Source organism: Marmota flaviventris, chromosome 2 (genome assembly GCF_047511675.1).
Source record: "Marmota flaviventris isolate mMarFla1 chromosome 2, mMarFla1.hap1, whole genome shotgun sequence".
Lineage (NCBI taxonomy): Eukaryota > Metazoa > Chordata > Mammalia > Rodentia > Sciuridae > Marmota > Marmota flaviventris.
This window is the reverse complement of record NC_092499.1, coordinates 78,094,551-78,121,793: the sequence shown is the minus strand read 5'-3', so window position 1 is coordinate 78,121,793 and position 27,243 is coordinate 78,094,551. Positions and strand designations below refer to the sequence as shown.

The window sequence follows — 27,243 nt, the reverse complement described above, 5'->3', positions numbered from 1 at the left end:
CTTCAGTACCTGACTCCATTACCAACTCTCTCCCATATCAGCTCAATCTGTTGGGATCTTGAACTAAATAAAAGCCTTCACATGGAGCTAAGGAGCAAGGAAAAAAGTCCAGAAACTCTGGCGAATCCTACCATATGATATATAACAGTGGTCACCAAACTTGTTGAAGGTAGAGGGCTTTCTTTCTTTCATTGGGTAAAATCCCCTCTCCAAAACAAAAGGAAAGACAAAAACAAAAAGACAACAAAAAAATATTCCTGTTGGGGGATGGGGAGGCACACATGTTAATATGTAAGTGTATAAATTAGTTTTGGTTTGAAAAATACAACACTGGTGCCCGTCATAACTGGAGACATCTGGAGTATCATAAAAGCAGAAGTGGGAATTGATTTCCTGGTTGAGACTTCTCCATCACAGTCAGATGTGACACACCTCTAACAGGTGACCAAAAACAGAAGATGTTCAAGAAGCCCAAAACTGAGTCTTTAATCTGACCTATTCCTTTCATCCCACTGTTCCCCAAGGCATGTGTCATCCAGATGGGAGAGGATGCTGCGTCCTTGTTAACATTAAATAGAAATGGAAAACAATTCATCCTGGCAATTACCATCTCTCTCTGCCATCAGTTTACTTCCTGTTCTTATAATTTAACCACCTCCAGTTACCACTTTCTGATTTCCATCATGATCCCAACCCCACCTCAACAAAAACCAATCTCATTCAAAAGGTCTGGGGCAGAAAAAAAGAGAAAAAGGCCATAGTTTACCTTTAAAATAATGACTCATTTTATTTTTCTTTTAATATGTAGTTATAAATATATTTTGTCAAAATATATGATCAATATGGTCAAAACATTTGCACGTAAAGTCATAAATAAGGTCAAGGTGAATGTTTAGGTTTTTTCTTTCTTTTTTTTTTTTTTTAAGATAAAAGTCCAGCTATAAGGAAGCAGTCTGTGTGGTATGTGAATGAGTGGATGGGATCGTGTGTGTTTGTGTGAATGTGTGTGTCTGTCTATCCTCAAGGACTACCTGATCTCAGCGGCACCCACATCCCTCTACCACCATCTCCTGATAATTTTTCAGCACCACCTTGTCATACTCATCCAGATATAGCATGGAGATGGCACTCAGTTCAGTGGGAACACAACAGGCCTTGGGGATACTGGAATTGACAGAGTTGACCAGGGTCTGCACAATGGCGTGGTTGGTTGAGTTGAGGTGGTCCGCCAGTGGAAAGGGGCAGTCCCCGTGGCAGTAGAAGGCCTGGTAGCCTGGTGGGGCCACAATCCAATCATTCCAGCCCACATCGCTGAAGTCCACATAAAGTGAGTGGCGACGGCAGTTCTTATTCTTCTTCCTGGACCGCTGTGGGTGATGCTTAGGGCTACGCTTGGCCCTCCGGCGTCGGGTCAAGGCATGGCCCCGGCCATCATGGCCAAAAGTGACCAGGAGGGGCCGGAGCTGGGCCCAATCCCTACTCCCTTGAGGTAACGATCGGCTAATCCTGACATGCTGGCCCTGGTGGGTCCGTGTATGATGGAGGTGAGTCACCTCAATGGCCAGCCCATAGTTTGGCTGCTTCTCCCGAGTCCAGCGAAGGACTGCAGGGCTCACATCAAAAGTTTCCCAACGTGTCACATTGTGGTGGACCAGTCTCGTGTCCAGTAGTCGTGTGATGAGATGCCCAGGCACCACTTCTGCCGGGGACTTCATAACCTCATAAATGTTTATTCGGTGGAATCCCTGCTCCCAATCAGGGCCCTGGTCCACCTGCTCACGAAAGAGCCTAAGCTCTGCAGAGGAGACCACCTCATTCTCTGGGATGCTGCTGAGGTTAAATAGGAAACGAAAAGCAGAGTTTTCACTGGTCCCGGGGATGTTCTCCAGATGTTCTAGGCACAGTTGGGAAAGAAAGGGAAAAGAAAAAGCTTATGAACTTTTTTGAGAGATGGAAAAGTCAAGAAATAGCTGTGTTGGGCGATGAGTGGTGAATTCTGCTTATATTGTAGAAGACTATTAAAGGGAAATAAGTGTACCTTTCAATTTGAAGGAGGCGAGAAGTAGGGCAGTTAGCAAACCATCAAAACTTAGATAGCATTTGTCAAACACCAAAGACAGAAAGTATCTCCCAACCTCCTTCATACGTCTAATAATTTCCATGTGTCAATTTCTTACTTCACCACCCTTAGACTCCCCTTTGAAGACCCTCTTTTGGCTTTTTGCACACAGTTTTCTTTACAAGTGGCTGTAAAGAAAGAGGGGCCAACAGCAGAGGCAGGGAGGAAACATGCTCACAGTCACCCTCTCCCTCTTCCACTTTCGAGTATGTTACTAAACATTTCCCCAGCGATCTTGGAAACACAGAGCATGCCTTGTTGATCATGTTACAGAGGGGAAAATAAATTCCAACACAGTAATGATGCTGGTGGATTAATAACTCAGATTTACTTTGGAAAAGAAACATCCGCTAGGAAACATTCAGATCAGATTACAAGGCCCCTATTGAATAAACCTGACAAACACACAGCTGTAATATTAAATTCAGTAGGTGCTTTGAAAAAAAAAAAAACGGGCAGAAAACTCGGCAGAAAAGGCTTTGATATAGCAAAAACACACCGCTGGGGCTAGCCCTAGTCTGAGCGGTGTCATTCCCCTTCTCCCCACCCCTCCCCCTCTGTCTCCAGAAAATAAGTCCAGCGGCAGCTCTGGAAATTCTTGGAGGTAAGGGGCTCTGTTCCTCAGCCTCCTGGATTGGGGCTTTGATGTAACCTGAACTCTTCTTCCCCAGGGTTTCCAAGGCTCCTCCAGCCTGCCCTACTAGCCCTCCCCCACCCCCCACCCGGACTGGGGGCAGGGACTGACCTTCGTGGTGGAAGCTCCTCACGGTGTTGGCACGACTGGCGGGGCGCTCCGGGTACTCCAAACCCATGCCGTGGATCTGCTCTTCCTCCTCCTCCTCCCCAGACTGGAGCCGATAAAGATCCCGCATGTAATCCGGGATGACTGCGCTCTTGCTTGGCTGCGGGCGGCGGCGCAGCCCGAACATCTGCAGAAGTGTCGCCTCGAAGTCCCGCAGGAGCTCATGGCTCTGCCCTGAGCGGCGTCCTCCCGCGTGGCCCTGAATCTCGGCGACTTTTTTCTTCCCCGTCTCAGGTATCAAACTAGCATGGCTCGCGCCTCCTAGCAGGACTTGGCATAATAAAACGACCATCAGCATTCGGTTACCAGGAATCATGGTGTCTCTGGGGAGGGGGAGGGGGTGGAAGGTTAAAGAATAAATAAACACCGATAAATAGAGAGAAATAGAGATGTCTCCGCATATGTATATAGGACTAGTAAAGGAGGGTCAGGATGCAAATCAGGTCAAGTTTGTGCTTTCTCCCTCACACCCCACCACCACCAGCAGCTGCAGCCATGCAAGGCCTGAAAGTAAGAATTGCCCTGTAATTACTTGGTCTAACTTGTTTACAGTCAAATAACCCCAAATCAGATAGCCTCCATCCTGTTAATCTTTTTTTGTCCCAACTGCTATCTGAGCCATGATCTCAGCGTGGCTTCTTCAAGGATAAACACTTAACATTGAGGGGGTAAAAAAGGGTGGGGGGAGGGAAAATTAAATTGCCATAGCTCTCCACTTCAGACCTTCAGCATCTCCCCCTCTTCCTTCACCCCCGCCCCCGTCTTTCTTCCTCCTCCCTCTGAGCCCAACTTCCACAACTTCCAGCTGTTTGGGAGCCGTTGGGAGGGGTAGCAGAGAAGCCGGGACAAGGCAAAGACTGGGAGGCACGGTCCAGTGACCGAGAAAGAGTTTGGGAGCTGCCCGGATGGCATGATGGTTTATTTTATTGTGGCCGATGAGCTGGAAATGCTCAGCAAAAAACATCTGATCGTGTCTGCTCACTCACTCCCCGGGAAGGGGTGGGGGATGATTCCGGAGCGGACTCTGAGTTTTGACAAGAGCCTAGGAACGCGTCACCCGGCATTGAGCGCTCCTAAGGCAAGTGAGGCAGAAGGGAGTGTTTAGTCCGCAAGGCACAACCCAGGGCTGCGGACCTTTCATCTCTTTAGTCCCCTCGCGCCCCCCTTTATTGCAACGCACCGGATCTGAGAGGGCGAGTGGGAGCAAGAAGCACTTTAAAAGGAACCGGTACGCTTCGAGCGCCCGGGCTGCAGGGCCAAGAGAGCGACAGCACTGCCAGAGAGCGGAGTGTGGACGCTGAAAGGCAGGTCCGACGTGAGGGACAGACGGCGATCAGGGATGGGGAGGGCAAAGTGAGTTCCCGAGAAGAGGGAAGGAAGAGGTGTCTACTCACTGACAGAAAACAAGGCATATAATAACAGTCCATGATTCTTGACAGCCAATCTTGAACAAACTTGCTGGAAAGGCTCAGAGAAGCTGCGGCAGTGCGTTGCTCGGAATGGCACTACGGAATGGCTCCTAAAATGAATATTTGAATATAATGAGACTCCGGCGCAGACAGGCTCTGTTTTTCTTCCAGCCCCTCCGAGTCACGTGACTAAGAGGCCCCGCCCCATTTACTCAAGAGCCCGCCCTCCTCTTCTCCACCCTCCCGCCCCCGCTAGGTCCCGCCTCTCCAGGCAAAGCCAACCTCCGCGCCAGCCCGCGGAGCCGCAGCGGTCTGGGAGGAGCTCCCGGCAGCGCTCAGAGGAGAACGTCAGCCCGGTGTCCGGCCGCTGGCGCGCTCTTCGGGCCGCGAGTGCAGTGGACCTGGTGCTCGCCTCTACCTGCGGTGCGCGGCGCGTCTGGCCAGACCCTATCACTAGCGGCCTGAAGCCCGAGGATCTGGGGCGCACTGTAGGGACTGCGATTTGGAGTGTGAACACCGTTCTCGTGAGGCCCGGAGCGGGGGCAGCCGAGTCTTAGCTGCCCACAGCCTCACCACTGAGAGGCACTTAAAGAGGAAAAGCGCTGAGGGACCCTACACACACACACACACACACACACACACACACACCGCCACCTCCTCCTCAGTCTTTGAGAGGCCAAGTAAGCTCCCAGCGACAGGCAGCCAACCCCTGGAGAATGCCTGCGAGTGCTCAGACGATCTGGGTAGCCGATTTAGCTCCGAGCCAAAAGTTGCTGACCCTGTCGCTCACCGGCCGGAAGGAGGAGAGTATCAGGGTGTGATCGGTGTGGGAAAGTTAGAGGGAGCGGCTGCTAGAGTAATTTCTCCCGTTCCATTACTTTGCCGAGAAGCCCCGCAACGGGTGGGCCGCGGCATTCGACCCCCGCCCCCTCGCGCGCGTGTACACACACATACACACACACCAAAGCAGATCCCCTTGAAACCCGGCAGCGAGGCCATTCAAGGCAGAGGGGCGGGTGCCTGGGGTCGTGGCTCCAGGCAAATTAAGAAAGAGGCGTCGCCAAAGGGCGCATCACATTTTTCAGATCTTAATATCGCCAAGTTTGTTTTTGTTTTTACAACTCCCGACTCGGCACAGAAAAGAAATCCCACCACATTTCCAGGAGTGGAGAAAACCGTGAACAGCTTTCGGCCTGCACTCGACCTCTGCGTTTGCGTCTCTCTCCCAGGCTTGGCTTATTTTTAAAACCACCATACTCCACCGCCCTCTACTTCCTTCCCCCACCCCCTTCCTTCTTTGCACCAGCTGCAGAGTCGCAGCAAATATTCCTTAAAGAATTTTACCAACCCACAACTCAAACAATTACTGGGTGACCTGACTCTAACCAAAGATGCCGCACGCGTGGCTCGCTTAGCGCAAGGGACTATTGGAAAACCTGAGCTGGCGTAACTCTGCGTTTAGCCATAGTGCGTGCGCCGGGTCACCCCCCGGGGCCCGAGTCCCTCTACTTGCACCCCAAAGCCTGCTTCACCCAGTCTCCTTTTTCTGGGGCTATTCCCAGTTTCTGTCCCGAGTCGCTTCGGAACTCGGGGACTCCGTGTGGCCGCCACCCTCTCTCCAAGAAACTCAATGTTATTTGGGGGAAAGCCTTTGAGGAAGAGGCATAAACGATAGAGCAGCTCTGTTCTTCCTCCAGGCCACTGCTACCCGGCGCCACCCTACACTGAGGAACGGAGTGCGGAGGCCGAGGGCGTCCCTGCTTGGCCATCTATGCCCAGCAAGAGCCGCTCAGCTTTTTGAGCAGCTTTCGCCTTTCTCAAGCCCGCGCCACAGCTGGGGAGAACTGGGAAAGGGCTTGAGAAAGCAAAGATTATTTTTGAGAAGTCAGGAGTTAAATAATAATAATGCCCCGTGATGGTGGGACCTCCAGAAGTGGGAAATATATAGAGAGAGCGGCCGCTGCCCGCGGGATGCGGTACAGTACAAGGGGAGGTATTTGAGATCCCGGTATAATCCTTGGTCCCTTAGGAGTCTCCCAGGGTGGCGGCAGAGCGCTCTCTGCGCTCAAACCGCGCGTCTGGGGGAAGACGCGTTTCAATTTTGGATTCACTAGGATTCTTCTCTAATCCTCTTTCTTCTCAAAATTTTTAATGAAAAAGATAAACGCCAAAAAGAACTTTCATCTCCAGAACTACTTCTTCGGGGCGGGAATGCAATTTGTGGCGATTGTCCTTCACTTCACTACATGAATCTTCTCCCATTGCCTAAATTTGTTTAGAGGTAGGCTCACTTGACCAACTGTGTGCCTTTAGGGGTTTTAAGATCTCGAAACCTGCAGCTCATAAATTACGATATTCGCAAACCAACAACCCAAGCGGTGCTCAAGGACGCGCCTGAGGCTCCAGGTCCAACTCCTGCGGGAACGGGGTCTGCTGGGACCTGGCAATTCCAGGGCATTTTCCCATGAGTTCGGGGCAGGGAGGGCCTGAAAAAGCTTCGCGTCCGCCGTGCGTCCCATCAGAGACTCCCCATAAGACACTAAATGCAAGGAAGAAGAGTCCCGGGAGCTCTTGGCATTTTGGCCATCGTTCCTGCGAACCTTAAACCATGAAATGAGAGAGGGAAGGCTCCTAAAAGTACCGCAAGTCTAAGAAAATAGCTCCTGGAAAAGGCGCATCCCGCAGTTGCAATTCACAAAGCACACCGAGCGCCTGCCAGCTGGGAGCAAGAATGGGTGACAGTCCCCTTGAGGCAGCCCCTCCAGCGGCGCGCTCGCTCCAGAGGACCACAGGACTGCACTTCCTATCACGGAACTAGCTTCTGCCAGGTGTTCTCTCCCCCATGCTGCGGTTCCTCAGCCTCCTCAGGGTCTCTGAAATTAACAGCCAGCTCTCTCCTACCTCTCTTGGCCCTAAACGTCCTGGAATTGCAACCGCCAGCCCACGGGCAAAGAGTTCAGCTCAAGACCCCACAGTCTTTCCCAACGACCTCCTACCAAGAATTTCTCTTACTTTCCGCCTCTCCTGCCTTGCACCTCCAAAAAAAAAAAGTGGAAATTGCCCGGGGCCACCTGACGGAGAAGAAGGTGCCTGGGTAAAGGCAGTAGCAGATAAGAAGGTGTCTTTCAGCTCCAGCATCCCCACTCCAGCACCACCGTTGGAGAGCAAAAATAGGCCACCTTTTGCCTTAGTTAAGGTCTCAGTTCCCAGCTTCTCCCCTAAGGATGCGCCCCGGACCCCTCTGACTAGCGCCCCTAGCCAGATAGCCTTGCTCACCATAGGTCCCTGCAGTAGCGGGCTCGCCAGCAGCAGCTCCTGGGGACCTCTGAAGGGCTGAAGTAAACCTGGGCGAGGGCCGGGGACTGGGGAGCTGCAGGCTCGAGACAGCTCGGACGGGAATCCCATCAGGGACAAGAGGCCAGATACTTAGGCCGGTCAGCAGCGGCGTCTTAGGCTCCTGTCCCTGGTCTGGGATACTCAACTCACCTAGCTTCCGCGATCCTTCCCTCCCACCTTCCTCTTCTGCCTTCCCGCATCTACTCCTTCCTTCTCTTTCCCTCCCTCTCTTTCTTTCTTTCCTTCCTCCTCCTCTTCCCCAGGAGCCCCTCCCTTCTTCCCTCCTCCCTGGCTCGCCTCCCTTTCTGAGGATAGGAGCCCCGCCCACATCCTCCCAACCAGCTGCCGGGCCTCGCCTCGCAGGCCCGAGTCCCGGAAGCCCGCGCAGCGCGCCCCAGCCCTCAGATGCGGCCAAGGCTGGGACACCGCTCTCTCCAGCTCCGGGAAGCAGCCGGGGCTCACCTGGGGACCACGTGCAGAGGTACTAGAAAGCATGCACCGACTAGTCGCGGTACCTTCCAAAAATACCCATGGGAGTCTGGGCTTCCCTGAGTTTAGAGTAACTGCTGCCCAAACTGATGATTAAAACACTGAGTAATCACCATTTACCCTGAGTAATTAGAGATAATGAAACACCTCTAAAATCAGGTTATGGAGAAAGGAGCTGTTGGATTGGTTTAAAGGGTGGCCTTCCATAAACTGTTAAAGAAGTTCCAAACGTTGAGAAACAGGCTGTGCACAGAGCTGCGTGCCTGAAAGATACTTCTTCAGTTCTTAAAAGGTGACTTTCCATCCAATTTTTTTTTTAAGTGTTACGTGTGGAAAGCCTTAGTGATGACCCTTAGAAACAGGATCCCATTAAAAGGGCTGCTTTCTCTCCTTTGCCGGGACCTTACCTTTGAGAGGACAGAAGTGCCTTTGCAGACAGATTGGGGCCATATTTTTACAGTTAGAAAAGTGTGTTTATAGTTCAGAAGCCCTCTTAAGCGCTGCCACAGCAGTTATTTTTGTTGTTGTTGATTGTTTATTTGTGGTGTAACTAAGAACACCTCATCTCAGCAATCTGACCTTCCAAGAGGGTAACAACCACAGAAGCTACCACCTTTTAGGCCACAAGGAGACAAGAAAAGATACCCTTTGGTCTGTTTTTATAAGAAGAAGGGGGATGCCGAATTGGCCCTTTTGTGCACCCCCCCCCCCATGCTAGTAATCATATTAGCAGGGAGGTGGAATGTGGCTTTTAAACCTTCCCAAACAGGAACTAATTTCACACACTGCCTCTGATGGAGCTGTGAGGGAGCTATCAGCCCCATCTCTGTTTTACAAACAAGGAAGGGGAAGGACAGCAAGGTTAAAGGGACTTGCCCAAAGCCCTGAAGTAAATCACAGCCTCTGCTCTGCAGTCTTGAGGTAATGCTTCAGGGCAGAGTTGAGGCTCACAGCCCTGAGCTCCAGGTAGCCAGGGAGGACTGACCATTTCCTGTCCTGGATTTCTTTCCCTGGATAGACTTTATACTTCCCTGTCTCAGCAAAGCATTGAGCTCTTAAACAGATAATGGCCTAGGGTAGCTCATCTATAAAACTTTACATTCACACACCTTCGATATTTAGAAAATAGAAACTATTTCCTGTAATCTGGGAGCATAGGTCACAAAAGGTGAGAAATGTGCATGGAGAGCAGAGAAACAACTATAGAGCAGGACCAAAGCATCCTGCCCTCTCTTCCAGGCTTGGTGAGATCTTTTGTCTGAACAACATATGCCTTTGGCCAAGTTTTTTCATTCTTGTGAAAAGATTAGGACAGATATTCTCCATGCTCCCCTTAAATCTGAAAATGATTTGATTATTTTATTGTAGTTTTAATGAACGTCCACCTTTTCATTTTAAACCACTCCTGAATCTCGCTCCTCTAAGAACCTCTGATTAAACAGGGCAGGGCCGTAACACCAGCCTGGAAAGATGACTGAAAATATACCTGCAGCTTCCAACACAGTCAAAATTACAATTAATTATTAAAACTAACAACACAAAATTAAAAGTCCATTAAATAGTTACTAATGTCTCTCCTGCGGCATCAGGGCAGTATGCTCCTTTAGCACACTGTAAAGACATTAAATGTTCACTGAGCCCCCTACATCAATCACTATTATTTTAATTATTAATAAAATGTGTCCTTTAATATTTAAATTCAGAAACAACAATGATATGATATACTTAAAAGCAGGACAATGTTATTTTATTCTAAAGCCCTATGTTGTTTGTTTTTCTAATCCCAAATGTTTTTGGATGACAGCTATTATCTCATTTTGCTGAAGCCCAGACAATAAAGTGGCAATCGCCCACCCATGAGTCTGTGAAACCCACAGTCTGGGAGTTCCCAATTAAGCCACCTAACATACCTTGTTTAGATACTGATATGGATCTTTAGGTATGTGATGGGAGAACAAGGCTGTAGTTCTCTTGGGACAGCTTTATTTCCTTCCCCACATTTTAGATGAGTGCAAACCACCTATTGTCCACTGCTTTTAACCCACTCTTCCCCCCCCCCCCAAGAACAAATAACTTGTTGGTTAAAGAGCCTATCAAACACAGACCAATGATCAGAGGTGGTGAGGGAAATCCATCTAGTTCTTTTCCCCCTCTCAACCTCCTCTTGAATCTTGATTGTTTTACAAAACATGATATAGATAGACCAAATAAAGCTCTACTTTAAAGCATATAAATTAAGAGAAGAAGCCCATATAATTCAGGAGCAACTATGGCTCCTGTGCTCCTCCTGCTCAATGAAAGGAATTTGTTTGTTAGGTTTTTTCCTAGAGAGCATCAAGAAAGAGTAGCTGGTCAACAAGCTCTTGGGACAGACTTTCTCAAGGTATGTTCTGAGGGTTATAAGTTTCACAATACAGGTGGGAGTGCTAATAAAATGCAGATTTCCTGCCCCTGACCCAGATCTGGATCTAGAAATCTGCATTTCATAAGGTTCCCTCATGATTCTGAGCACACAGAAGTTTGAGAACTACTGTTTTAAAAGTGATTTCACTTAGTTTCAAGACTGATACATACCATTAAAAATAGATACCAAGACATTATTGAATAAGCAAGGAAGTTGCTTGCTTAATACTTTATAAACTGTTAAATATGGCCCTTATAGTCTTACTATGCCCAGAACACACCAAAAAAGTCTACAGAGGTAAAAAAAATTTTCTAATTCTGTAGACATAGTAGTAGTTGCTTCTGGGTCCTAAACTAAGAACCACATGGAGTCTTCAAACTTTCTATTGAAGCAATAGGGGAATACTTTGAAGAATTCCCAGCACCATTGCTAACTGTTGAGAAGCAGTAAGATAGAGCAATTAAAAGTGGATTGGAAGGTGTTTTAGTCAGCTTTTTTGCTGCTGGGACCCAAAGACCTGATAAGAACAATTTTAGAGTGCTCATGGTTTTAGAGGTCTAAGTCCATAGATGGCTAATTCCATTGCTTTGTGCCCCAGGGATGGCAGAACATCATGGTGGAAGAGTGTGGTGGAAGAAAGTGGCTCAGGACATGGCCACCAAGGAGCAGGGAGAAAGAGACAGCTCCACTTTCCAGGGAAAAAATATATATCCCAAAGACATGCACCCAATAACTCACTGCCTCCAATTACACTGTACCTGTCTACATTACCACCCCATTAATCCCTATCAGTGGACCAATGCACTGACCAGGTTAGGGCTCTCATAACCCAATCATTTCATCTCTAAACTTTCTTGCATTGTTTTACAAATGAGCTTTTGGGAGATACCTCATTCTAAACCATAGCAGAAGGGATCTCTGAAACTGGCTTGGACCCTTAGTTTTTCTTTTATTAATATATACCATATGTTACATATCTGTTCTCTAGCCCTCACAACAACCCACATAAATCCCTCTTCTACAGATGAGAATCTGAAATTTACATAGGCTATATAAGTTGCTCAAGGTCACAGAGCTGTAGTGATGGACCAAAAGTCAGACCATGTCAGTCTGTCTCCTCCTCCACAGCCTGAACTGGGCCTGCAGGGAGATGGATGGATCCCCTGTGGGAATAGACCCTGTGGATCCCTGTGGATTCACCTAAAAAGTCCTGCCCTGAAGGCTTTTCCCAGGCCAAGGCATCCACTGATGTACCTTGCAGTGTGCTAGTACAGGGAATTTCAGGAGATTTTTCCCAAGTTCTCCAATGACGGAACAAAATCAAGACCCCATGTTTGTTTCTTCTTGACATAGAGCCCACCTTAGGGAAAGACTTTCTGTTCCCTCCTCTGAAAAAAAGGTTGTGATCTTGAAAAAAGATTCTAGTTACCTCTGCTAGGTCAAAGTTTCCACATTGTAAAATGTGATGACTTGTAAAATGTGATGACTGAACAGGTTTTTCACAGGTTTCTCAAGCCCCAGGATCTACAGACAGTAATCCTAGTAGTTAAGTCATAGTCAAATGGCTTATCCTTCAGTGTCTCAGTTTCTTCATTTATAACCTGAGAATCATTTTTTTATTTCATTATATTCCTGTAATCATTAAATGAATTGATATACTCAAATGGCAAGCACAAAGGGGGTCAATAAATATTAGTTAGTATTATTCCTTACAAGAGTAGTGATTAAATGAGCAAAGTAGAAGGTAAAGAAACACTTTGCTGTTGAGTTTTATTTAAAGGTCATGATAAATTTTTGAAAGGAAAAGGTTGTGTCTCACCTTTATTGCATACACCTCAAGTGTTTATTGAATACGGGCTGCTGTTTACATGAATAGCATTCATTGAATTACATTCATTATAGTTTTACTATGACTATACCTCTGCCAAAATAACCCATAACTGTCAAAGTCATACCTACTGAGATCAAAGAAATGATGGACTCACTGACACCTCCAATGCATTTTCCATCTCTGATTTTTCTGATTCCTAAGTCCTCTCACTTTAGAATTTTCTCTATCCATCTTGTTAAAATCTAAACCTGCCAGGCCCCGTGACACATGCCTGTAATATAAGCAAATCAGGAGACTCAGGCAGAAGGCCAGCCTCAGCAACTCAGCAAGACCTTGTATCAAAATAAAAAAATAAAACAAAAAGGGCAGGGTATGTAACTCAGTGGTAAAGCACCTATGGGTTCAATCCTCAGTATGAAAGCAAAAACAAAAAAAAACCCTAAACCACTTCCTTTATTCCTGGTCAAGAAGTTTTTGTTTTGTTTTTGGCAGTCCTGGGGATTGAATCCATGGCCTTGCATGTGCTAGACAAGCATTTGACCACCGAGCTGCACCTCCTAACCCCAAGAAGAATTTTTAACCCCGTTATACAAGTTGTTCCTTCTCTAAACATTCAAGACTGTTGTCCACTCTTGAGGCTATTAATACTGGATTTTAATATTTTCTCGTGAAAAAAAAAAAGAAAATACAATACTGTTTCAGTTCCCTGTGTCTTGAATTTTTGTCTTGCTACTCTCTAGAATATAATCCTTAAAAAATAATTCCTTCAAAGTATAACATGAAAAATGGGCAGATAATTCTAATTGAGATCCCAGTGATATCTGATGGATGAGAAGAGTGCTTACATGTTTAGCGCTTACATGTAACATGTATGATGGCAGACAGGGCACAGATGTAGACATTCTTTCTTTTCCAAGAAAGGTAAAGATGGGAGCAGCACACAATGAAGGATATTTAGCTTTGCCTATTTAAGTATTTAAGGCTTCCTTTCCTAAAAAAATGGTCAACTGTACCCACCTAATTCTGTGTAGCAGGTGTGCTATTTGGAAATAAATTCTTCTAGAATGTGTGAAAAAGGTTAAAACTTTGGAATGTCTTTGTTCTCAGTTCACATATCCTTCTCATTCACTATTTGTCTCCCTGGTGTGCATGAACAGTGTGACCTGGACAAGAATGCAGTGTCACTAGAGGATAGGTCTTGGAGGCAGGGTGCAGTACTACTCCAATGTCTGACTACCAAGTGATTATTGTGGTTTCCCAATCATATGTTAATTGGGTAGTAACAACTAACATTCTTTCCTCAATTCATGCTAAAAGCTTTCTATTCTTTTGCATGGAAACCTTTATTCACAGGAATATGTGATCCAAGAATTTTTTACCATATAAGTAAAGTTGGGTATTTTTACTCATAGTCCAAGTATGGGAACCCTTTCACTAATTTCCTGTTCAAGAATAATTACAAGTTGTTTGTAAGCCCCTCTAGGATTATATACAGATGAAATTAATGCTCACTATGTGGGAACTCATTAAGTTATGTACCTGAGATTTATGCACTTTCTATTTATGTTATATTTGAATAAAAAGTTTATGGAAAATATGACTTTGACCAACAATTGAAATACTTTCTTTGACCAACAATTGAAACCCCCAACAAGAGACAATGCTTAGAGCCAAAGGGATTTGCAGGGCAAAACTAGAAGTAGCTGATCTGTGATCTGCTGGTGGCCACAACCCCTGAAAAACAGAACTAAGGCCTCAGGAAATCCACTCTGGGTTCCTCTTCAAGGGTTGGCCATACCAACCAAAGCCTGGCCTCTTGGCATCAGAGAAACCCAAGGTGGAAGGCAAATGCCCAAAGATTCCTGTTACTTTTCTCAAATCTAGGGAGGGCCAGGAACCTCTAGGCCAAAACAAAGATTCCCAGAGGCATCTGTGACTGGCTGAGGGGTTTGAACTGAATATTATAGGCATCAGTCTGAGGGGAAATGCCAGGGTCCCCCAATTTTTTTTTCTATAAAAATGCATGAAAACAAAACACAGATAACAGCTTAAGAGAAAGAAATGGGCTCTATGTCCAGATTCTGGAAACTCAAGGCTTGGGAGATGGTCTGGGGAGAGAATAGTAATAAAGAAAATGGGACTCCAAAGAAGTGACTTGATCCTTCTTCAAAACTGAGTCCCAGCTTGATGCAAAGAGATAAATCTAGGTTCATGTGGCCAACATTTGGTCCTCTTCCGGGTCTTGAGTCCTCAGGGCCAGGTTCACAGATCAGCAAACTCAATTTCAAGGAAAATAGATTTGTTGAGAGAATGAGCTGCGAGTGGAGAAAGTAAGGTGCTGGTTTAATCCAAGGAAAGAGTCTTCCCCTTGGGAGGCAGCTAAGTTGCACCCTGAGCTCACCTCCTGCAAGCAGATGGAGTAGGTCCTGCCAGAGCTCATTCCATGCTGCACCTGGCCTTCCCTGATTGCAGGGGGGCTAGCATGCTAAGCTACGGACAACAGCTTCACCAGGTCCAGAGCCTTCCTATCCTCCCCAGACCAGCTGCGGGGGTGGGCACATTTTTTCTCAGCTCCTTATCCTCCTGCCCTCTCTGGTCAGATGCATAGCTGAACCTCCCCCATGTGCCCTCTCCTAAAGAAACTTCATGATTAGGCCTAGATGCCCAAGGGCCACAATGGCCTGGCAGATCGTGGCTGTTTCCAGAGGCTCAGGAGGCTGCCCGGTCCACTCCTTGGGCACTCCTAGCGGGTCCCTGCGGCGATGCCCTATTAACCTGTGCGTCTGTTCACCGTAGGCAGAGGGTTGGCGGGACCACGCCGCACAGCTCAGCCTGGGTGCTCTCACTGCATCCTCGCCTCTACAGTGCGGCCCCAGCCTCCACCGCGTGCCAGTCTTTCTCTTGCCCTCATTATTTTTAGCTTGGCGGCTGCACCCTCCTACCTGCAAGAGCTCGCCCCGCTCTCAAGACTCGTTTTGCAGGATTTGTGCCCCAGGTGGCTAACCTGACCCATACTTGAATAAACAGCAAGCACCCAACAACCCTGGTGAGCCACTCGCACGGAATTTGCATTCAGCCACTCCAGAGGCTCCTGACAGCAGAGCTTTCCCACCTTCTTTTTCATCTACCAGGACTTAGAAACTCTGAACCATTCTCCCAGTCATAAGTAAATAAATAAAATTTAGAAAAAGAAAGAGATGGGAGGTCCTGAACTGATACTCCTCTGGGAGGAAGTGAGAGGCTCCTGGTACAATTTTATCCTTGGCCCCTGGCATTCTCCCCCTGAAGTCCTAAGGATTCTGGGACAGAAGCCTCGATTATATTTGGAGAAAATTGAATTTGGAAAGTATTTGCAAGCTTGCTTCCCAAGCTAGACATGGGCTCCACTGCTGTTTCCAAGGACAGGTTGTCCAGGGGCTAGAGTGAGGCTTTTCATATCAGTTAAGGATAAGGGTGTGCTTCCCTCAGTGTCTGCTCTTGCCAAGTGCAGCAGTAGTAATTTCAAGTTTAAACAACACTGGCAAAGATCCTCTAGCCCACCAGGTGTGGGTGAAGGGACCTGATGTAGAGAAAAGGAGCAGGAGGTGGTGAGGTTCTAGCTTTGGGTTGCTGTTTCAGATGGGCCCTGGTGGGCTAGAGGATCTTTGCAGAGCAATCGCGGGCGGGGTGGGGGTGGGGGTCCTTGAGCCAATTAAACAACAGTTTCTCTCTTTTTTTAATATTTATTTTTTAGCCGTAGTTGGACACAATACCTTTAGTTAATTAATTTATTTTTATGTGGTGCTGAGAATCGAACCTAGGGCCTCAGACGTGTTAGGCGAGCGCTTTGCCAACTGAGCCACTATCCCAACCCCAAATTAAGCAAAAGTTTAACTGAATAAAGGAGTCTTCTTTATTCTTCTTCTTTCATAAGGGGGGGATGACTGATTAGATTTTGTAGCCTATGCTTCAGAATTCTGATTTTCATTTTGAAAATCTGACTTTTACTCTTTGTTCATTTCCTGCATGTTAGGGTGTCAACTACAAGTGACAGGTAAACATGACTTCAGCTTGAGCCAAATGACCTGTGTGGGTCCTGGAACACTTTGGATGATCCCATTTTATTTCTATAGTATTGGATAGAATGGTTTGGCCAGTATTGGATGATTGAAGGTCTAAGAGTCTTAAGGAGAAAAGTGAGTGTTGACTGTCTTTGTTATACTTAAATTTAAAAGTTAACCTGTTTAGATTAGAGATTCTTAAACCTCCTATAAAGCTTCACTGGATGGCTGTTAGGGGGATCTAAAAAACTGACATTCATGCATAACATGATTGGGGGCCATAACTTCATCAAATTTTCAAAGGTATTTGGGACCCAGAAAAAGCTGAAAGTCTTTCTCATACACACCATATATGATACCAGATTCCTTTTGGGATCTGTCTCTAAGTGGCCTGCAAAACAACTTTGATTCAGTGATACATAGATTTCACACTCAACAATGTTCTTAAGTTGTCACTGGGTTAACAGAAAGTCACTCTGTTAAGAGCTAGCACTAGCAGGCCAAAGGCCCCTAGCAGAATAATGACTTGGAGCCCAAATCCCTGCTCTGCCCATGTGAATTAAACCCACATTTACCCACCTAAGACTCTTGTGGCTCTTAGTGTAAGGAGTAAATGTTGAAGTGTATGTGAAATTACTTTACAGATCACAAAATATATGGCTGGTGGCATTTACAAAAATACTGATGGGTTTTCACATGCTAGTTATAATTAAATGAACAATTATGTAAATAATTATAATTAACTGAACATTTGCATATTTTCTTCAACCATATACTTGTAAGGAAAGTCAACATACTTTGAATCCCTAATAATTATTAAACATTTTCATGTTTCATTATCTCACCTAATCCTTGAGACAACCTATGGCTTATATGCTATAGTTATTACCCCTCCTCCCCCCCCACACACATTTTTTTTTTAAACATTTGAGGAAAGAAACATAGATTAAATTGCCTAAGGCCACCCTGCTAACAAGCACCAGGTTCCTACTCTAAACAAAATCCCTGCTTTAAAAAGTGGATATTACATAAAGTGCAAATTTTGCTCAGATTTAAGTAAATTATATTCCTTGTGAGTTTGTTATAAAAGTACAGGAGTTTAAAATAGAGCAGCCACACTTGAGATGTTCCGTCTTCTCATGGACTTTTTGCTAAAAATTTGTCTTTAACTTCCCTTCTATTTCCTCCACAGTTCAGGTGTATTAGCATCTTAACCGAAATTTATGCACATATTTCCTTATTAGTGGCATAGAGCTTCTTCAACTAATTAAGAAGGCTTAGGAAGGAAAGAGCACCTCTGTCCTCATCTCCTGCAATTCTTCCAGTGACCCTTTGTAGTAGAAACCATTATCTTCAACAACCAGTGGAGGCCCAAACTGTTATCTGTCCACATGGTTAAATATCTCACTCAAGGTTAAATAACCAAAACAGTGTGTGTGTGTATGAGTGCTATGTGCACACATAGCACCAAGTCATTGGCTAATGAAAATAAAACAGATTTATTTTGCTGCTCCTTGAGTTTGGGGCACATTAAAAGAACTACTACAGGCTCTGGTCCACTCTCTTTTAAATCATTTCTGAAGTAATTACCATGGCAGGTAGATTTGTTCAACAGATAGTTCTCCATTTTTGTTCCTCTTTAGCGTAAAATATATAATAGCCGAATCTGTACACAGTTTGTGGAAGATCCAGAGAGAGTAGGCAGACATCTATTCTTATCTTTAATAATTATGTTTTAATTATGTCTTGAGAACTGGTATCTCAGAAAATTAATAACAAGAGCAAAAACAAGTATGGATCATAGCAGGAGCTTTGTTCAAAAACTTATGAAGTATGCTGTGTTTCTGTATAGGACTCAGGTTGCTGAGTAGATGAAAACGTTTTAATAACACTTTGGTATTTATACAAGGAAGAATTGATGAAATGATTATTAAAAGTAAAGTAGTGTGGTATGATCTTTTTTTTTTTTTAATAGACTTGAAGACAGCCTGTCTTGGGCATAGCTAAAACCAGTTCATACTATATATCTTACTCTGTTCTGTGCTGCTGTGCCAGAAGACCATGAACAAGGTCATTTATAAACAACATAAGTTCATCTGAGGCTGGGAATCTCAAGATGGAAGGGCCACATTTGGTGAGGACCTTTTTGCTGTGTCATAATGTGGAAGAAGGTATCACATGGAAAAACAGAGCATATGAGAGAGAAGGGGCCAAACTCCTCTTTTATAAGGATGCCATTTCTTCAGTAACCAATTTGCTTCCTTCATAATGGCATTAATCCATTAATGAGAGCAGAGACCTCATGGCCTAATCACCTATTGTAGGTCCCACCTCTAAATATTGCTGCATTGGAAATTAATTGTCTAACACATGAACTCCGGGCAACACATTCAAGCCATAGTACTGTTGTCTGAACTTGGACATTTCCCAAGTTACATGAGATATATGACCTCTAAATTTTAGGTATTGACAAGTTTTACCTGTAAAGGGCCAGATAGTAAATATTTCAGGCTTTTGGGGCCACTACCATCTCTGTCATTATTTCTTCCTCCTTTCTCTTTCTTTTCCTTTCCTCCTTTCCCTCTTCCTCTTCCTTCCTCCTTCCCTTCTACAGTTATTTACAAACATATAATCAATTTGTATTGCCTTTTTAGGGCTAGCATAGCAAAATACCACAATTGGGTGGCTTCACGAGCAGAAATTTCATTATCTTTCAGTTCTGGAAGGTAGACATTTGAGTTCAAGATGTCAGCAGGGTTGATTCTTTCTCTTTCTTTTTTTTTTTTTTTAGTTATGTATATTATTTATTTATTACATACATGACAATAGTGGAGTGTATTACATTCATAATTATCTATTCACAGCACAATTTTTTGTAACTCTGTATATAAAAGGTTGATTCTTTCTGAGAGCTGTGAAGAAGAATCTGTTCAAGCCTCTTTCCTAATCTTCAGTGGTTTGCTGACCATCTTTGGAGTTCCTTGGTGCTGTGGTTTGAATGTGTCCATATGTTGGAGACTTAATCCACAATGCAACAGTGTTGAGAGGTAGGACTTTAAAGAGGTGCTTAGGTCATGAGAGTTCTGCCCTCATGAGTGGATTAATGTCATCATCCCAAGAATGGGTTTCTGATAGATGGGTGAGTTTGGTTCCCTTCCCCTCCTCTGGCTCAAGCTCTCTCGCCCTCGCCTTGTCTTGCCCGTCTGTCTTCTGCTGTGGGGTGATATAACAAGAAGGAAAGCCCTCACCAGATGTCAACATGTTGATACTGAGAGCAGAGACCTCATGGCCCAATCACCTATTATAGGTCTTATAATAGGTTTCCAGTTCCCAGAACTAGGACTTCCCATTGCCTGTGAATTACTTAGTCTGTAGTATCCTGTTATAGCAGGGCAAAATGGGCTAAGACACTTGCCTTATAGAAGCGACACCCTGATCTTGGAATTTAAATTTACGTAGTGTTCTCCCTATACATATGTCTACATCCAAATTTACCCTTTTTATATAAGGTCACTGTCAGATTAGGGGCCTACACTATTCTAGTATTATTTCAAGTTAACTAAGTATATTGACAATGACCCTATTTCCAATCAAGTCACATTCTGAAGTTCTGGATATTATTTTAACAAATGAAATTTGGGGGAGACACAGTTCAATCCATAAGACCATTCCTAGCTCATCTAGATAGGTCATGGAGTGTATGTACTTTGTTGATCCCTTTAGTAAAATTCTCATTTATTCTAAAATCCTATAATTTTCTATTCCACATGACTTTATGGGACAATTTTTTTTTTTTTTTTGAGATGGGGGCCTCACTACTTTGCGAAGGCTAGCCTTAAACTTGTGATCTTTCTGCCTCAGCCACCTGAGTAGCTGGGAACAAGCAACCATGCCCTGTTGTATGGGACAAATTGTCTATTGTATTTATTCAATTAACAAATTTTATTGAGCACTTACATATGCTCAAGCACTATTCGTGGTGCCAGGACACAGAAGTGAAAACCTGATAAAAATTCTTTTCCTCCCAAGTCTTAATGTCTAATATGAAAAGCAGACCCCCAACAAAATAAACAAAAACAACCCAAATACATAAGATGGCAGTAGGTTCTAAGAATAAAATTTCAGGGGCAAGAGAAAGATAGCTATTCAATTGAATTTTAATAGGGTAGTCAGGGAATATTTCAAAGAAAAAGTAACATTTGAGCAGAGAAGAGACCTGAATGAGGTGAGGAATTAGCACATGATATCAGGTGCTATGGTTTGGATATGATTTGATTATGTTCCCCAAGGATTCATGTGTGGAAAGTGTGGTCCTCAGTGTGGTGATATTGGGAGGTAGTAGAACCTTTAGAATGTAGGTTAAGTGTGAGGTAAGTAGGTCACTGGGACCACTGCTCTCAGAAGAGATTAACGTAGTTCTCAGGGGACCCCAGTTAGTTCTGTGAAAGTGGGTTGTTATTTTATAATAGGGAAGATTCAGCCATCACTGGGGTATTTTAGAATCCCAGGTCATCAGAGTGAAATTATCAGTTGTCAGTGTTTGCTTTAACATCTGAAAAAAGCTTCCTGTTCTACATCCCTGCAGACCACTGGGTGCTGTGGGTGAGGCGACGCCCTCCTCTGCCATGGCCCCCTAGGAAGCTGTCCTTCTGTTGAATACTGTACCTTTGTTTGCTCTCAATTCGAGTGGACTGTGCTTTAGTGTATTTATAAATGATGGATTCAGTTTCTGAAATTAAACTTTTTATTTGCGGTTTTCCAAAAAAAAAAAAAAATGTGAGTTGTTATAAAAGATCATGTGAATCATTATAAAAGAGCTCTCTCTACTCTCTGGCTTTCTATCTCACCATGTAATCCCTCTGACATGTACCTCTACCACAATACTATATGCCAGGAGGTCTTCACCAGAAACCGAAAAAAAAAGGGTTTGCCCAACCTTAGACTTTCATTCTTCAAAACTGTAAGTTAAATGAACTTCTTTTCTATATATGTTATCCAGCCTCAGATGTTTCATTATGGCTAGTACATTTAGGGAAGTCATGTTTCTGTCAAATGAAAGAGCAATCTAAGGTAGAAGTGAGGGCCAGAACAGCAAGAGGAAAGTGTGCTTGAGTAAAAAGGAGGCAGGAGAGAATATGAAGAGATGAAATCAGAGATAATGTGGGGTGTGAGGTGTTCAATGGTGAATAGTCTTGAATTACCACCTTAGATAAGGGTCAGTGTCAGGATGAGGGTGGGGCAAGCAAAGCACACAGTTTAAGGAGGCAGTCATTCTCAGAACTCTGCAAGTACAGGGTGGGCACCTAAGAGTGAGTTCCTCCTTAAATTATGCACCCCGGGAATCTCCCAAGCCTCACCCTAGTTCTGGTCCAGGTAAAAGCTTTGGATTCAATAACAAGTGGGACAGGAAGCCTCTGGATGGTTTTTAGGAGAGGGGCATGAATAACATTAACTTTTATCAGAATTACTCTGACTGCTGTATTTAGGACAAGGATAGGAAAAATGAGACAAGTTAAAAGCTCACTGAACTAGCTTCCCAAGAAAAAGTGAATCAAGGCTTTATACCCAATAATCCACCTAGGGGTGGGCCACCCTAAAAAGCTGTCATGCATATAACCAGTGTAACTTGTGTTGTCTTTTTATTTTCACATGACTTTCTTTGGAGGTCATCTGAATACTAGACTCTATGGCAGTTACTGGGATTCCATTCAAAGAATCAACAAGAAATGGTCCCTATCTCAAAGAATTAATATTTTCCTTTCTTCTTTTTTTCCTTCCTTCTTTTCTTTTATATTTTGAAATTTTGCAAAAGCAAAAGCAAGCAAACACCAAAAAGTCTAAGTCCCCACTCTTACCTTCTTAGGAATTCACTATGCTTATTTTCTGATGCATGTATCTATGCCCATTCCATTTAGAATAGTAAATAAATGATGATAAGAATTAGGGTACAACTTAGGAAATTGGCCATGATTTATTATGAATTCTCATGAAAATATTAGACCTCCCTTTCACTCATAGGATCAGGAATTTGGGGGACTTAAATGTTAGAGGTCCTCACACTCAACCCTCTCATTTGTCTGATGATGAGACTGAGACCCAGAAAGACAAACCTCTAATTATCCACCTACTTAGTGGTTGAGTGTGGCAGATTGCATTTTTAAAAGCTGTCTACAATAATCTGTTTTGTTCCACATGCTCTTGAATGCAACTTTGACACTGATCACTGAGAAGATGGGAGTCTATGTTCCCTGCCTTGAATCTGGGTATATCAGTTTCCTGTAGCTGCTGTAAACAAATCACCAAAAACTTGTGGCATAAAACAACACATATCTATTATTTTACAGTTCGAGAGATCAGAATTCCAAAATATGTCTTAGTAGGATAAAATCAAGATATTGGCAGGGCCAGATCCTTCTTGAAGCTCTAGGGAGAATCTGTTTCCATGCCTTTTCAAGCTTCTAAAGGCTGCTTGCATTCCTTGGCTCATGGCCAGCATCCCTCTGCCCTCTGCTTCTGTATCATATCTCCTTTTCTGATTCTGAACCTTCTGGATTCCTGTTATAAGGACGTTTGGGATTATATTGTAGCCACCTGGATCATCCAGGATAATCTTCCTATCTCTGGGTCCTTAACTTAATCACATCTGCAAAGCCCCTTTTGCCAGGTCAGCTAACAAATTTACAGGTTCAGGGATTAAAATGTGAACATTTTAGAGTGCTCTTTGTTCTGCTTAACAAACCAGGTCAATTTATGACTACAGGAGAATTGAGGTTATGTGATATCCAAGGCAAGGTCATGAAAGTGATATTGTCAATTGTCTTGAATCCCTTGCTTTTAGAACCCAGTTGTCCTTGCCATGCCTTGAGGAGGCCCAAACTAACCCAAGCAGAAAGGCTACAGGAGAAACCATGTGTCAGTGTCCTGAAGAACAGCCAGCTGTGGCCTCAGCTGATACCAGCATCAGTCGGCACCCATATGAATGAAGATGCCCCCAGATGATTCCAGAACATAGCTGTCACTTCACTTAGCTTTCAAGTCTTCCCACCTGAGGCTCTAGATATCACAAAGGGGAGATAAGTATCTCCACTACACTCTGTTGAAATCTTGATCCACAGATAATATGAGAGATAATAAAACAATTGCTGTTGTTGTAAGCCACGAATTTGGAGGTAATTTGTTACAAAGCCATACGGAACTAATATGGAGAGCCACACAGCAGAACCTAGGTCTTCAGTTTCTCAGCTTTAGTGCTTTTTTCCACCTCAATTATTACCTTTCAGTCAAGCAAGAAAACCAGTGGTTGTTGAGCAGCTATTAGGAACAATGCCCTCTGGAAAATGTAAAGAATATAAAACTTGCTCTTCATTCTCAAAAAACATTCCCTTCTCCAGTGAGAAAGACATCCAGGTGCAGAGTTGGGAGGCTCGTAGGCAAGGCATGGTAAGAGATGGGAAGAACCCCAAGTATGTCACAGGAAAAGGAGAGAAAAGAGAGTCCAAGGAATATTCTGAAAGTTAGTTGACAAGACTTCCAGGTGAGGAATGCACAGAAAGAAGAGGTAAGGATTCTATTGTTTCTAGCTATTAATATACATAGGAAATCTAGGGGGAGACCCAGGCCTGAGGAAACTTTATGGTGTGCAATCTGGTCATCAGTGGAGCTAATATCTGTTCTCGAAAGCATTTTCATCACTAAACAATGCATGGTTCCCAATGATGGAGCTGTTAGAGAACTAACTGGGATCACCCTTGGGGGTATCTGTACTATTTATTTAAGGAATTAGACTTCTTAGTACTCATTCCCAGTGCGTATCTGGTTTTCAGTACCATATATGGCAGATGCTACAGTTTCACATAAACTAGTAGCAGTTGTTCATCCCAGTAAGTCAGAGAAGGGTGTGTGGAATAGGTGTTGTCATCACTATTTTACTTCTAAGAATATATTCAGAATGTGGAGTGCTCCTTCCCCATGTGTGCATCCTCTTAAGCAGAAAGCTTTTCTCGTCCCAGAGATGAAGCAATTTTCTCTCCATTGTCTGTTGAATTCTGAGACATTTTCATATGAATTACAGAAATACACAGACACAACCCTAACCCTAACCTCTAACCCTAACCCCCATGAACATATTCTGTTTTATTTTTACAATGGGTCACTTTCACAATGAGCTAGAAAGTTTGCTTCCACACATTTATAAACATGGTATTTCTGTCTGAAGTTGGGAAAATGTTTCTTTTTCAACAATGTCCATGACTCCATGGAAAATCAGTGTCTTAATGATCTGATTTGCAGAAAATGCTATTTGAATTTACTTGAGCCACAGAGGAATTATTTCTACCTTTTATTTCATTCTTCCTACAGGCAGAGATGGTATGTTTGACTCTATGGGAAGTTAGAAAAGCCCATGACTATAATAATACACATGAAACATTCAAATGGTTGAGAAAAAATTAAAGGACTTTAAGTTTTATGGTTTTAGATGGGATATGCATAAAAATAGGCATATCAATTCTCCATTTTTAAAGAAATAATATTTTCCTGATTATAAAATACATAAAACTTTACTTTTAAAGTTTCAGAAATTATTATATTGCTGGTGGGACTGCAAATTGGTGTAACCACTATGGAAAGCAGCATGGAGATTCCTCAGAAAATTTGAGATGGAACCACCATTTGACCCGGCTATTCCATTCCTTGTTTATACCCAAAGGACTTAAAATCAGCATACTACAGTAATGCAGCCAATGTTTATAGCACAATGCAGTCAATGTTTATAGCAGCTCAATTCACAATAGCTAAACTATGGAACCAACCTAGGTGTCCTTCAGTAGAGGAATGGATAAAGAAAATGTGGTATATATATTCAGTGGAATATTATTCAGCTTTAAAGAAGAGTGAAAGTATGACATTTGCCAGTTAAATGGATGGAGTTTGAGAATATCATGCTAAGTGAAATAAGCCAGTCCCAACAAACCAAAGGCATAATGTTTTCTCTAATATATGTATGTTAATTCACAATAAGGCAGGAAGCACTAGAGAAGAATAGCATTACCTTAGATTAGGTAGAGGGAAATGAAGGGAGGGCAGGGGAGGAGATGTGGGGATAGGAAGGATAGTAAAAGGAAACAGACATTATTACTTTATGTATATATGTGACTGCATGACCAATGTAATTCTACAACATGTACACTCAGAGAAATAAGAAATTATATCCCATCTATATATGATATAGCAAAGTGCATAAATGCATTCTATTGTCATGTCTAACTAATTAAAATTAAATTAAAATAAAAAATTAGAAAATATGTTAAAGGCAATAAGAAAAAAAAAATCTCTTGTGAATCTTTACCCAGAGATAACTACTGTCTATAGTTTGGAAAAAAAAATACTTTGGGCCTCATGCTTTGCAGAAAAACCCTTGGAAATTCTTAATGAAATTATGCATCACTTGCTGAGTTACAAGTGATTTTTTTAGCCAGGGTGTGTTTTTTTTTTTTTGACTTTACCATATCACAAACAATTTTATGTCAAATTTTATTTAGGAAGTCAATGTGACAGGTTTTCGATGGACTGGATATACTTATTACATTAATGTTGGACTATACATTGATTTTATTTATATTACATTTATCTTCTTTATCCTTAGTCAATACATATTTACTGCAGACCCACTATAAGCCTAGCATTGTTCTAGGCAGTGAGGACAAGGAGAAGAATGAAACAGACAAAATCATTACCACCTGTGAATTTGCATTCAAAAAGGGAAGACAGGTGACAATCAAATAGACAAACACGCAGTGTGATAGGTGGTGTAGTAGTTCTCTGCCTATTATTTAATAAAAGCTTTGCATATGGACTTCCACGGATTCTGACTTGTATTTTCAGAATAAAATCTTATTTAATAAAAACTGAAAAAGTCAGGCACAGTGGTGCACCCCTGTAATCCCAGTAACTCAAAAGATTGAGGTAGGAGGATTTTAAGTTCAAAGCCAGCCTCAGCCATTTAGCAAGACCTTTTCTCAAAATAAAAAATAAAATGTGTCAGGGGTGAAGCTCAGTGGAGCTCTCTTAGGCTCAATCCCAAGTACCATCCAAACAAACAAACAAACAAAAACGAAAAGAAAAAAAATAAAAGAAACAGTTTACAATCCTTATCTACAGTTTGGGTTTGGATGTATTATAACTGCACCCAAAACTCCAGAGAATCAAGAGTGCTCAATTGTCCAGTACTTCAAAATAAATAATCTCAAATAGGCTTAAAATAACAATTATTATATCTCTTATTGCTCTGTAGATTGACTGGGCTCAGTTGGGCATTTCTTACTTGGGGTATCCTACACATGCAGTTGGAGATAGCTGGGGCTCAGACATCCACGGGTCTTATGGTATTTGAACTTTTAATATAATATGTAACATCCCCTTGAGAGAGCTTTCCAAGTGCATAAGGTAGAGGCTACTCTACTTTTAGCCTCTCGCCAGAAATCACAAAAAATCCCTTATACCATACTCTACAGAGAGGACCAAGACTCTAGATTCAATATACTAGAGGTCTTCACAAAGTTGTGTGCATACCAACAGGCATGGTTCATCAGGGAACCTTTGAAGAGACTGGATACCATAGCAGGAAATGTGGCTTAGACAAAATGAAATTACACAATCATAGATCACCCCACAGAGCTCAGCATAAACTAGGTAAAGATCCCTTTCTAAAACAATTTCAAAGACACAAGCCTGCTAACTCTCTGGATCAAGTAAAGCTGGCAGAGGGAAGAATTGCTGATAGAGCCATTGTCTCCATAGGCAGGACTCTGATGGG

The 27,243-nt window shown here is 43.5% G+C and overlaps 1 protein-coding gene and 1 long non-coding RNA gene across 3 annotated transcripts in view; one reads left to right on the top strand and one right to left on the bottom strand.

The window, feature by feature from the left end:
- Positions 1-772: 772 nt before the first annotated feature.
- On the bottom strand, positions 773-7,877 carry Bmp4 (bone morphogenetic protein 4). Of its 2 annotated transcripts, none has more exons than XM_027929721.2 (4): positions 7,817-7,877; positions 4,316-4,440; positions 2,865-3,191; positions 773-1,894 (listed from the first exon to the last, which is right to left on the bottom strand). In XM_027929721.2, exons 1-4 carry the CDS (start codon positions 7,864-7,866, stop codon positions 1,038-1,040), a joined length of 1,359 nt encoding a protein of 452 aa, XP_027785522.1. In that variant the 5' UTR covers positions 7,867-7,877; the 3' UTR covers positions 773-1,037. The 2 variants fall into 2 exon arrangements, with proteins under 2 accessions (XP_027785522.1, XP_027785518.1); XM_027929717.2 differs by lacking the exon at positions 7,817-7,877 and adding an exon at positions 7,607-7,797 and having other exon boundaries at positions 2,865-3,244.
- A 169-nt stretch (positions 7,878-8,046) lies between these two features.
- Positions 8,047-27,243, top strand: part of LOC139704475 (uncharacterized) — a 51,212-nt gene continuing 32,015 nt past the window's right edge. Inside the window, exon 1 of the long non-coding RNA XR_011706363.1 lies at positions 8,047-8,147. This is a non-coding gene — a long non-coding RNA (uncharacterized lncRNA). The remainder of the gene's footprint in view (positions 8,148-27,243) is intronic.